This window comes from Zootoca vivipara, chromosome 4 (assembly GCF_963506605.1).
Source record: "Zootoca vivipara chromosome 4, rZooViv1.1, whole genome shotgun sequence".
Lineage (NCBI taxonomy): Eukaryota > Metazoa > Chordata > Lepidosauria > Squamata > Lacertidae > Zootoca > Zootoca vivipara.
This window is the reverse complement of record NC_083279.1, coordinates 37,811,299-37,823,992: the sequence shown is the minus strand read 5'-3', so window position 1 is coordinate 37,823,992 and position 12,694 is coordinate 37,811,299. Positions and strand designations below refer to the sequence as shown.

The following is a 12,694-nucleotide window of genomic DNA, read 5'->3' as shown; positions in this document are numbered from 1 at the left end:
CTCGCTCGAGAAGCAGCCATGAGACTTCTGACTAGACTACAACTCCCAGCATGCCCTCTCGATTTCCCTCCAGCCCGCATTGCTTCGCGGGAGTTGTAGTCCAAGGCGCGCTTCCTTCTCTCGCTGGTAGTGGCGGGGTGCGCACATGTCCGCTGCGGGATGCCTTCTACTCCTGAGGCGCTTTCTCAGCAAAGCGCCCCACTCCAGGCTGGGGTGAGTCCACTTCATTTTCAGGAGTTGTTTTGTAATCCTGGACAGGTATTTTGATGTTTCCTGAAGCTGCTAAACATGGAATGCTGGTGGGTGAAACCGTGGTCTCTCAACGGGTGGGGCAATTCAGTGTGAACACAGCCTGATTATCCCTGCTTTATCCAGGAAGAAATGTACTTCGCATTAAAGGAGTAGCATCAGCAAAGAGGAGGCCTGGAGACACTTTTAGAACAGTATGCAACTAAGTTAGAATAGATCCCCGAAATTAATGGACTCAGGGGAGTCGTGTCCATTATTTTCAGTGGATCTACTCCAGGTAAGAGTAACTTTGGATACAACCCTAGTGCCTATCTAATTTCAGCACAGTGTAGTAAGTGAACACTAACCTCAGTCCAGGTACTGTACTGTTTACACATCTAAAATAAACAAGGTTTATTGAAAGCAGGCATACAGGGACGTCAAATCCTTTTATGTATTCCTGTGTGTAAATCACACCCCTAGTACTTGTTTTGGTAAGGGTGAAGAATAATACAGCCTATAAGACATCCTACAAGACAAGTTAAGACCCAGCTTGGCTATACCTGCTAAAGGAAAAGCCCCCACCCCCATCCCAAGCCTAGTTTTGCAACCATTGTGCCCTTTGAAGGAAAAACTTAATCCAATCTGGCAGTGTGCAACAGAAAACTCAATCTGCATAGAAACATCTCTTAATAAATATTTTTGGACTTTTAACATTTGTTACATTTTTTAAAAAGGGTGCCTATTGTAAAAAATTGACAACACCGATTACCACTTCAGATAAATTCTCTTCTAATGCACAGTATCTACTTCATTTTATATAATGTTTCCATTTTGTATTAGCCTTCTAGTATAGTAGCAGTGTATTACACTGTATACATTAGCATAAAGATCCTCAGAAGTGCAGACTTCACACAAAGCCAAATAACTTGTTCATGTATTACAGAGAACCAAGCTATTTTCTGTAGGAAAACAATAGCTTATTTATGATCTGTGAAATCTTTATTTGGGAATTAGTAGGAAAAGATGTCTCATTAATTCTTTACATCTGGACATCAAGCAAAATTAACATTATGCTTTAGCAACCATCATTTCAGTTACTAGTAACCAGTTTATTCTCCAGGAGTTTGCTCATAAAATCAAGTTCCTAGTACTTTACATTTTAAACAAAGGCAAGAGAAGTTAGTTACTGACCCAAAGTTAGATGTGTAGTCTCCTGCAACACTGCTAAATATAACATATTACCTTCCATTTAGTTCTGACTCCTTTATCCAGCTGTAGTGTTGTCTTGTCAGTCTAGGATGGCAGTCATATTTTGACTTCTGATTATTCACACTACAGTGTTCCTCCCACACCTTAATAAACATTTAACACTTATGAGTATAGCACTACTCAACCACACCCACAGGTCAAGCCTGAATTTCTTCCTACATTTTGGTTCTACTCTTTAATCTATGCTTCCCTCTAAAGTACATTATACATTTTAGCAATTAAATGAAGAGATACTTTTATCTTAAACAGAAGAACTGAACAGTTTTTCTTCTAAAACGCTTGATTATTCTTGGAGTGAAAAAATCCCAATAAAGTAAGTGAACCCTCAGCCAGTTGATGTGCCATTTATGTATATCTTATGCAGTCATTGCTTTATCTGTTTAGTGACTAAAGTGAGGATAATTGAATCACCGAATTTTTGATTAGCCACACCATATCATCACACTAAACCTTTACTGCTTTTGATGTCCAGGTGCCGAGGTTCTGCTAAGATAAAAAAGCTATAGACAAAGCCTGATAACACTTTCTAAGAGAACATATGGTATTAAGGAACTAATACCTAGATGCATTATGAACTTATATTTATAAATGAGCCAAAGGGATCAAAATATTAACATGACTTCCTGTTACTTGTAGGAGTATAGTTAGAAGTTTTCAATTTTAACCCCAGTACAGAAAGCAGCTCACAAAATATTTTTAAAATTCACTTCTGATTATCCAGCTAACATTTTCCAGCTAACTTTTGTTGTTTCCTTAACTTTTAAAAACTTGCCTCATATGCCACTGGATTATTGACAGTATTTTCAAAGAACTGTTTTTTACACCCGATTACATATCACCTGAAGTCTTCTTTCTTTCTTTCTCTCTCTCTCTCTCTCTCTCTCTCTCTCTCTTTCTTTCACAAAGAGCAATTTTATGCCTTAGAAAAGTTTCTGAAGCAAGTATAAAAATGGGTTCACATCAGTTTCCAAAAAAGATTTCTGCAGTGGCTAATTTTCTCCTTGTAGCATTTCCTCTATTTCTTTGTCCCAGTTATCATCTCGTTTTTCTGACTCTGCAACTACTTCATATTCTTGAAGTTCTTGTTGTAGTTCCTTTTCCCAGTCTGCAGTTTCTTCTAAAACAAAACATATACAGGTCACAGGACTGAATAAATGCTGCACTAATTTGGTACTAATTTTGCTAATAAGGACTAGTCTACCCACAAAACAAAATTATGTGTACCAGTTCAAACTGCAAGTAAGGGAAAATCACAATTGTTTAAATACTTCTTTATAGTCTGTTCTCTTTGGCATTCACATTTCCAAGCTTTCTTAAGCACGAACGTGTAGAAAACAAACCTGTACATCAAGAAATAACTGCCATATTTTTGACTAAAATATATTCCAAATGCTATGCACTTGGGAATCACATGCAAGGCATGCCAATTGAAATAATACTCTGGAAGGGCCAGATCTGAGCACATATAGAAATCAAACCCTTGCTTGTAAGTAAGATGTATGAAAAAGCTGTTCCCAAATTAGTGACATTTTCATTTTCTTTTCAACACTGTTCTCTTCCTTGGGATATGCACTTCCTATAAACCTAGACATCCAAGTACTCTAAATCCGCAAAACCAGTTTCCTGCACATACTGCTTAAGCCACAGTCCAGGAATATAAAGGATACTGCTGTTAACAATTATGGTAAGATACTTCAAGACTTCAGAATGCAGGGAAGATGAGCAGTGTTAAGAACAGGACACCTTTCTAGCTTTGCTTATTATAAACCACCCTGTGAGCCTTGGATAAAGGGTGGTATAGAAACTTAATAAATAAATCAAATAAGTAAATAAAGGCATAAATCTTACTCTTTCAGGTAGCCTATCCTCTTTGGGTAAGGGGATATTTCTAAAGCTATGTTTGATTAAAATATGGAATAAATTTACAAATTTAATATACCCATAACGAGTGGGAGCAGAATTTGCAAAAAGGTTTTTTTTTACCTTCTACTGTAGTTGTTTCCTTGCTCTTGTCAAGTACAAGTTGTTCAATCTCTTTCCTCAAATCTTCCCGATTCAAGCTGCATGCATCAAAAGCATCACTCACAAATTCTGATACACCTGGGCTAGTTGAAATTTCTTCTTCCTCCTTAAATTGGAGATGAAAAAGGAAGGAAATATTTATTTACAGGAAATGGTGAAGGAATTTAAAAGTATATATATATATATATATATATATATATATATATATATATATATACTTATATCATGGACATTTCTCCTTAATGTTATGTTCCGTTTCCCTATAGTGAAAGGGAAAACAATGAGGTCACATGCACAGAATCTCTACACAGAAGAAAGGCCTAATAGGAATTTGTAAAATAGCTTATCTTCATGAGAATCACCATGGCAGGTAGAAGGGATAGACAAAGTCTTTTTGCCCTCATTTTCCTTCTGTATTACTATCTTATGAGATGTGCATTGTAGCAGAAAGCATAGGTCAGATGTGGAATCTCTGGCCCTCCACATGTTGCTGAGCTACAACTCCATCAGTCCCAGCAGACATTGTCAGGGATAGTGGGAGCGGTTGTTGGCATCCATCTGTCTCAAGAGACAACGGAGTGCGGAGGTGAAGTCAAGCCGTTAGTGATGTCCCCAGGGTGAAAACCTGGGCATTGTGTATGAAGGTCCTGCAACATCTGGAGGGTCAAAGGTTTCGCATACCTGGTGCTGACCAACAACACAAAAACAGCTACCTCTTTTCCAGCTGGAAAATTCAGCACTGAGCTATGCCCTTGGACCATTCCACTGTCCCATCCCACATCTGGCATTAATGGTATAAATCAGGCATCCCCAAACTGCGGCCCTCCAGATTTTTGGCCTACAACTCCCATGATCCCTAGCTAACAGGACCAGTGGTCAGGGATGATGGGAATTGTAGTCCAAAACATCTGGAGGGCTGAAGTTTGGGGATGCCTGGTATAAATAAAACACTTGAATCAACCAAAAAGTGTCCCAAAGAGAGGAAGCAAAGTGCTGTGTTGGGAAGGGGGAATTGCACTTTAGCTGCTCAGCTAGAACCTGCCAATCATAGGCAATCGCTCAATTAAAAGGGTTATCTCCTTTGCTCAGTATTCTGAAGGTCCTCAAACAGCCACCATTTTAAACCTTGTTTCAGCCAAATTCTTGATTCCTCCACTACATTTGTTTAAGGGCTTTTTGTGAAGCAATTTAGGAGTTGGCCAAACTAACAGGCAACTAAAAAACTTAAAGTATAAAAAATGGTTATGCTGTAAATACACATACTAATCTTAAGTGGAGAATAATGTTACCTCTTGAGGCTTTAGCTGAGATTTGATCGCTACGGGTGGTGTCTTTGGTCGTACAGTTTCTAGGAAAGAGACAGAAAGGATAGAATTTAGAAGAGCATTTAAAGCTTAAGTTGTGGCTGAGTGAACAGTGACTCAAACATAACAAGCCATGGTTTTATCATTATACATGAAGTACAATACACTCACACACTTCCTCCCCTTCCTCTCTTCACACCAAGGATATTTAAAGCTTCTGGTTCTGATTTATAACAAGCTGCAGCTTCCCTTTATGTATGGTAAAATTGTGGTTTGTACAAGCCACGTTAACAAGTTTGATTTTCTGGTTTGTTAACTATGGTTGAACAAAATGTACTTTGAAGGTTTTTGGTCACAGGTGTCTTTGCTTTCTTTTTTGTGGAAGGGAAAGAGTGTGTGTGCACAACTTCTATGCTTGCTGCAGCTCATATGCATCTGCACGGCTTATTCACATGTCTGAACATGATTCCACAATTCTTCACTGGCCTTGATAGCTGAAACGGATTTTGTCGTTGCCAGGAGCTACCCATCCCCTTGTCCCTGGCCTTATACTGTGCTATAATGTGAGATTAGTGATAATACTCTGCTTCCCCCTGAGGCTCCAAATTTGGAGCCTTGGTAGTTTAACCTTGTGCTTTCAAGGTACTCCTTGTGTTTCAGTGCAATGGCCAAACCACTCTATCTTCCTCCTAGCCTTAGAGCTAAGGAAGGAACAATGTGTTGTTCCCGTGTTCAGCTCCTGAGGTGAAAGGCTAGGGCTTCATCCCCACCAAAAGGTAGCAGCACAGCTTTCATGAAGAACAAAACTCTCTACATGAAACTATTTTTAATTCTTAACAGAGAAAGTAGTATAACTGACTATTGTGAAGAAATTGAACTATAGTCCTGAACTTGTGATATATTGTGGAAATATATATCTTAGATTTTTCTTCCTCAATAACAATATCTGTGGAGCTATAACGAAACTATTTTGCTTGTTCTCAATTGGTTGAAGGCAAATATTTATGAAACTTCCACCACATGAAATGTTTAAAAAGTGACTGAAGGAGAAAGTCTGGAATGTGCATTTGTCAGCCAGGTGAGAAAGGAGTCGCCATCCAATGTAGTGAAACAAATCTCTACCTGCTAGCTGTCTATCCTCTTGGCTGCCATTCTGCTCTTTCCTCACGGCTTGCTGTTGTGCAGCCAGTGCTGTGAGCTGTGCAGACTGCTTAATCAGGGAGACACGGTAAAAGTAATTCCTCCAAAACACATCTTCTTTTACACTGGAGACAATAAAATATATGGTTTTGATAACTACACTATATAACATGAAACATGCATGCAAGATGGGAGTTTACTGTATGCATAGTGGAGAGATGAACGGAGCAGGAGTTCCCCTCAAAGTAGCTCAGAAGAGTTGTAGGACCTTCCAGAACAGTATGAGAGATTGCATGGAAAAAGGGGGAAATGACAAAAATCACTCTTCCTCCTTTTCCACTGGAAGCCTCTGCTGGATTGGAGTTTGCAGGTGGGCATATCTGGATCCAACCTGATGGCTATAAACCTACATACCGGTATATTTGGCCAGGAATAATTCCCATTGGGCTAAATGGAACTTGCTTTTGAGTAGTTATGCGTAAGGTTGTGCTATGAGCTCACACTAAACTATTACTAGCTCTGACAAAGATAAAATAAAATTCCTCAGAGGTAGGCATAATAGTATTTGGGAAGTTAGGTTTCCAAAAAAACAAAACAAAACAAAAAAACCCCACTGAGAAATAATTTAATGTTCAAGTTTAGATTGTGACTTAAATTTCAGAATAGAATACCATGAACTATTTATTGCCACATTTTAATATACAAATAGAAACACAATATTAGTAAATATTGCAAGTTACACGAAGCTATTATTTTTACTCAGACTTAAAAAATTGTTCAACAGCTTATGAAAATATAGGAAGATCACTCACTGCTTTGGAACAAGATCAAATCTCATTCTGTTCAGAAGTTCATCTTCTTGGAGCATTACCAATGCCACTGGATACATCTGATCAAAGTCAAAATTAAATTGAACCCCAGCTGGTGGGTCACGCAGGAAGTTTCTTCGGTCCTTTGCAAAAAAATAATAATCCATCTGTCAATGGCGAAAAGGTTATGCTTCTGTTTCCAAAGAGCACTTGTCAATCAATTACTTTGAAAAGTAACTTACAGCACAAGCAGCTCTGCCAGATACATGGGAAAACACCTTTCAATAAAAGAAGTCTTTATATCATCAATTAACATGATATCACTAAATCCCATCAACAGTTTTATTATTTAACACATTGATGCCTCAAAATGTAAAGTCCTGTTTTAGGTAGGCAAAAAGGAGAAGGAAGAAGAACCTTAAACAGAAACAACACAACACTACTTACTGCTGATAATGCCAGTATTTGTTGCTGAATTGTTTCTTCTTCATTGCTGTATGCCCAAGGAGGCATAGCTGCTTCTGGAAGGAAAAGGGGAGCATATGTATATTACATTCAGTAGTAGAAGACATGTGAACTAAAGGCATTTTTGATTGAAAAAGGCCTCTTGCCAAGATCTGTGTGAAAAGTTTTCCCAACTAAATTTCATTTTTAGCTGAGGGAATTAGGATGCTCCAGGTGTCCCTTTGGCAGTGTGTGTGCATGTGTCTGCTGCCACAGAGATCTCTACTGTGCTATCTGAAAGCAGAGGGGAATGCATGCTACTACTGCCAGTGTTCCCACTGGCAGAAAGAAATCACCGTTAAGCTTCAAAATAGGACGCTGCAGTGGTGGGACAGGACCTGTGATGGACCCACTAGATCCAAAGCTGGCTCAGCTCCAAAAGAGGGACCCAATCTAAACACCTGTGCTGTGCCGGCCTGCAACAAAACCCCAAAACCTTTACACCCTGACTGGCAGGGCTGCAGATGCAGCAGGGATTCCATTGCCCTGTGTCTTCCCAGCCCTGGTTAAGATTACGCTGTTATGCATTACCTGATTTCTTTGTTTGCTGCTGTTGAACAAATTTTTTCTGCTCCTTCTGAAAATCTCCTATAATTGTCTATAAGAAAAAACAAAGTTATATATAGAACAGCAACAAATTTGCTAGACTACTTGGGTTCTCACTGTTAGCAACAACTTATTTACATGCAAAACTGGAATCTTATTTGTATTGCCCAAAGTCAACCAAATTCAAATCTGTAACATGTATATATCAGATTCCAATAGTACACCCAAATACTTGCACATTGTATAGTGACTTGAATGCAACTGCCCTCAATACAAAGGTTTGGATCCAGACTATGCACAGATACAACTCCATCCATGCAGCCCTCTTCTGGAGGAAGGCTGGGGAGGCTATTTTCATATATCTGCCTTGCTGCCACCTGAAAATCTCTTCCAAAGGGCTGTAGTACCGTATGTCCTGGTACAGCATGGGAGATGGCACAGAGGGCTGTAGGGGGAATTGGCAAAAGAGTCTCTACCCACCTTTCTTCAACAAGAACCTCCACTGGATCTTGATCTCTTGCTTTCATGAAAGGAGTTCTTCCATTCATGAAAGGTGGGTCTGGAGCCAACCTAAAGTACTTCAAACTGAGTACTGGGATACCTCCACATGCCTTCCTCTCTTAACCTGTCAGACTCTGCCCCCTTTCTTCCAGCAGCATAATTATTTGTTAAGATATAGGTATGAGAGGAGACGAATAGTCAATAGTATCCCATAAACATTTTTTTAAACCATTTAAAAAGTGTGCAGAGTGTGTTTGCAAGCTGTGATTGAACCAACTGGGAATTTTCTATTGTATCCGACAGAAACTGCTAGAAGACCAATGCAGTTCTTCTTCCAATCTTCTGAGCTAGCATAGGGACACCTATAGCAGGCTCATGTGTAACAGGTTTCAGAAACAAATAATAGCTCGAGGGCAGGTTTAACTGACTGAATAGAAGAGAAACATTATCAGATCTCTTTTGTTATTCTTTGCATCTCTTAAAACTGTTTACACAAAGAAATTTGCATAATGTCAACTGTAGTTTTCAAATATAATACTCAAGCCATATATCTCTGTTTAATAAGCTGGGACACCTTTTGCTCATCTACACAGTTCCTTCCTGGTGTGAGGAAACCTACCAGTTTCCCATTTCATCCACAGCAGAAAGCAATGGCTGCCGCATTTTGAATAGGCCAGGATATTAAAACATAGCTTAATATGTTTAATTTTAAACATAGTTTAATATCCTGTGTTTCTTGGAATCTGGTAACCAAAGCTTCCTAGTTTGGATGAAACGAGAAGCTATGGTTAATTAGAGGCCTTCTGGTTTGATTGTTTGTGCTAAAAAGGAGCTGTGTCATTGGGAAAAGGTTCATTGACTTTTTGGTTTAACAAGTCAATGATAGTCAGATCTGGGACTGTCATGTCATATTCGCTGGAAAAAGCATGACTACACTTATTTCTAATAACACATCATGGAGAACCTTAACTGCTACCGCTGTGTGTAGTTTTAAAACCACAACACACCAAAGGCTCTCATTCTAGACTGGTGTTTCAAACTTTGGTGCCTCCAGACTGTACATTATAGTGTCAACAAGTTTCTAATTGCTTTCATTCTAGGATACTACCTTTGATAAACACAACTGTGAAAAGGCAGCATAAAATATCAAATATTGGCCTCACAAATAATATTTTTTTGCAACACAAATTGATATATTTCTTGTAAACTGCTTACAATTGTTCCAGGATATTTTCTATGTGTGCTTGGTTTGCCTGAATTATATTACTGCATTATTAAGAATAAAAATTTAAACGAGTGGTACTGATTAATTCATGTGTGTAAAATATTTCTAAATTAGCTCAATCAAGTTTTTATTAGCTGCTGATCTGGCTTACATTTCCATTTTTATTCCTTGAATACAGTGCTTGATCAAAACACTTTATTGGCACTAAACCCATAATGTCAGTAGCCTTAAATATAAGTAGCAGCAACAAACAGACAACATGGTGATGTTGGTGAAACAATGAAAAGGTAAACCACCATGAGGTGCAAATATTAAATGTATAAACAACCTTCACATATACAAGGAGATTCAAAAATGTATACAAAATCTCATGCTCGAAGTCTTAAAAGTCCAATATAAAGTCCAATAATCAAGTAGATTTGGTTTACCTTTTCATTAAATATAAGTAGAACATGCAAAAACAGATATTAAATTTATTAAGAAACTATTTACAGCAGAAAAGTTACCTTGTCAATTATATTTTCTATTTTTCCTTCTTCTACAGACTTCTTTATAGTTTGTGCCGTTTCAGCAACTGACTCAGATATCTTTTTTGTGGCAGTAGTGGCAAAACTGAAGAGATAACCTTTTGGAAATAAGACAATTACATTACATTTTTCTTTATTACAAAGTCTTTAAGATATGCTGCATGATAACCTACTAGGGCCTTACAGTGTCAGTCATTCAGTTCTTACAATTCCTAGAACAGTGTGGTCTAATGTGCAGGCCTTGAGGCATTTTTGGCAGCCCTCAGCAATAATTCACACTCACACACACCCATACCCACCTTGCCTTGTGCTGCCTCACCAAAGCCAGGTGGTTCTGGCAGGGTCCTAGAGCCCTCCCTCCTCCTTCCCAAAGCCTGGTACCTTGCCAGGGGTGGACTTTGGTCTTTCAAATTTCAGCAGTGTCCTATGCGAGGCCAAAATCTGGCGCCCCCAGTCTTCTTGATTTTAATTTTGCTCAGTTCACTACCTCATAGTTGCAATACTCTGCAGTGCCCCCTAGGCTCAGTGCCAACTGCAACTGAACAGGCCATGCTACCCTAAATCCACCTCTGGCCTCACCCAGCTTTGGGAATGCAGCACGAGGGCTTGGGGTGTGTCAATTTTTTGCTTCTCCCCCCACGTGATAAGGCAATTTGCGGCCTGTGGGTTCCATGCCGAAGTACTCTTGTGGCCCACTTTATATGAAAAGTTAAGCCACCCGGTCCTAGAAAATCACATATTGATGCACAGGCCACATTAATTTCCCTCTACCTGTGTGTGTGTGTGTGTGTGTGTGTGTGTGTGTGTGTGTGTGTGTGTGTGGCAGATGTGAAGAATTCTGGACTGTGCATCTTGCACAGTGGGAAAGAGCAATGTGTATCATGTAAAAATTTAAGGTAACAGTACCTTTTTCAAGATGCCGCATTTGAAGCTGTACTAAAGTACACAGCAACAGAAATGGAATTTAATATGAAGACAATCTGTTTTGCAGATATAAAAAGCTAACATTTATCTGTATCACTGATAACTAATGCCTTATTTTAGCTGTATTTGCCGTTACATTAGGGAAAAAACCTAACTACTATGGAATTAGTGCTTTATTGCTTACTATCCATTCCTCAGTTGTAATTTAAAGTCAATTGGGGTAGTTTCTATTAAATTCAAAGCAAATAATGACAATTCAGTAAAGTACAAAATGTTGATAGAGAAATCTAATTATGTTCAGAGAAGTCACATACTACTTTTAATAACTCAAGCGGTATCATTATTGCAAATTGGAAAAGAACAGGGCTTGCATAAAGATACAGTACCATTATTTCCCAATTAATAACGCATCCAGAGACCATAATTTTGAAGTGTTCCTATTTTAAAGAGTCATACTTCACAAAAACAAAGAAAACACTAGGCACAAAGCTGACATCCCACTGTTTTTGTTAATATCATTTATGTTTTAAGATGTATGGAACTGTAACAGAACATATCTGTTTTAAAGAAATATCCATGGCATGGCATTTCTTGAACCTTTTCTACTGTCCCTGAAAGAGGTGAGCGATTTGCGTTTTCCTCCTGCTTAAAAGATGCAACTCTTTAAGAGAGGGGGTGCTCACTGAAGGAGAAGCAATAATTTCAAAAGGAGGTTTGCTCAGAAATAAGGCCCGCAGAAGTGGGCGAAGCTTACTCCCCGAGTACTTGCACATAGGGCTACTTAGCTGCAACCCACAATCCATACTAACGAAAGCCGAGGCAACTTTCACGGAGTAAAACAGGCTACAGGCTGCTGCTTTGAAAGCCGCACTTAGGTTAGCAGTAATCCCTAGTGAGCACACTCCTGCGATGCTCCACGCTGCGCAAATGCACGTCGGGGGGGGGGGGGGCTTAACTCCAAGCAACTGCTAAGAGGGTACCTGAGCAGGTGGTTTGCTATATTAAAAGGGCGGCTGTGAGGGTTATTTACATGAGCTGGGCTGGCTTGAAGGGATGCTTTGGGAGTCTGGAGGAGAGGAAGGGCTTTGAGGAAAGGGCGTTAAAGGGGAACAAGGGAGACACTCACTGCCCAGCCCTTTCGCCTGGTTCAGAAACGGGTCCGAGTCCCTCTGCAGCTCCACCTGCTCCTGGCTCCGCACTGCCGCGTCCCCTCCAGTCCCCTCTTCTCCCTCCTCGGCAGCAACTCCGGCTTCCCCTTCGAGGAGAGGCGGCTTCTCTTCCTCGCCTTCCCTGCTCATGCCGAACCAGCCGCTCAGGCCGCGCAGCATCCTAACTAAGTGGCAAAACGCCGACCCTTCGAGCAGGTCGCCTACTAATGCAGCGCCAAAGCCCCGCACCCCCCACCCCTTCAACCGTTTCCAACGACTTCACGGGAACGGCGCCCCTTCCTGAGAGGAAGGCAACGTTGTTTGTTTCCGGAAAGGGGTGCTCGGCTACTTCCGAGGTACGTCACCCCGACGCGTCACCGCGGGCACCGACGCTCTAGGCCTTCTCTCCACTCCTCCAAGTGGCTTTGGCTGAGTATACTAGTTATTTTGTCGCTCCCGCCCGTGCGCGTTTGTTCGAAAGAGCTCATTTCTTCGGCAACGTTAATATTGTTTCCTGAAAAATAATTTTTTGAGACGCGTAGTC

At 40.1% G+C, this 12,694-nt stretch overlaps 2 protein-coding genes across 3 annotated transcripts in view; one reads left to right on the top strand and one right to left on the bottom strand.

Annotated features, from left to right (window-relative positions):
* Positions 1 to 92: 92 nt before the first annotated feature.
* Positions 93 to 12,694, top strand: part of CTPS2 (CTP synthase 2) — a 77,055-nt gene continuing 64,453 nt past the window's right edge. Inside the window, exon 1 of the mRNA XM_035116088.2 lies at positions 93 to 213. Within this exon, the coding sequence (XP_034971979.2) occupies positions 146 to 213 (68 nt within the window). The 5' untranslated portion in view covers positions 93 to 145. The remainder of the gene's footprint in view (positions 214 to 12,694) is intronic.
* On the bottom strand, positions 1,209 to 12,474 carry SYAP1 (synapse associated protein 1). Of its 2 annotated transcripts, none has more exons than XM_035116096.2 (9): positions 12,129 to 12,474; positions 10,058 to 10,176; positions 7,811 to 7,877; positions 7,223 to 7,296; positions 6,779 to 6,918; positions 5,949 to 6,091; positions 4,812 to 4,870; positions 3,484 to 3,628; positions 1,209 to 2,614 (listed from the first exon to the last, which is right to left on the bottom strand). In XM_035116096.2, the coding sequence occupies exons 1-9, from the start codon at positions 12,328 to 12,330 to the stop codon at positions 2,490 to 2,492; spliced, it is 1,074 nt and encodes a 357-aa protein (XP_034971987.2). In that variant the 5' UTR covers positions 12,331 to 12,474; the 3' UTR covers positions 1,209 to 2,489. The 2 variants fall into 2 exon arrangements, with proteins under 2 accessions (XP_034971987.2, XP_034971986.2); XM_035116095.2 differs by having other exon boundaries at positions 1,209 to 2,617; positions 12,129 to 12,471.

What these genes read in the sequence shown, in the direction of transcription:
- SYAP1 (XM_035116095.2), bottom strand. Translation starts at nt 12,330, where the DNA reads ATGCTGCGCGGCCTGAGCGGCTGGTTCGGCATGAGCAGGGAAGGCGAG. An exon ending in TTTGATCTTGTTCCAAAGCA is followed by an intron (nt 6,092 to 6,778) that starts GTGAGTGATCTT and finishes TATTGTCTCCAG; the next exon opens with TGTAAAAGAAGATGTGTTTT. An exon ending in CTCAGCTAAAGCCTCAAGAG is followed by an intron (nt 3,629 to 4,811) that starts GTAACATTATTC and finishes CTCCAATTTAAG; the next exon opens with GAGGAAGAAGAAATTTCAAC.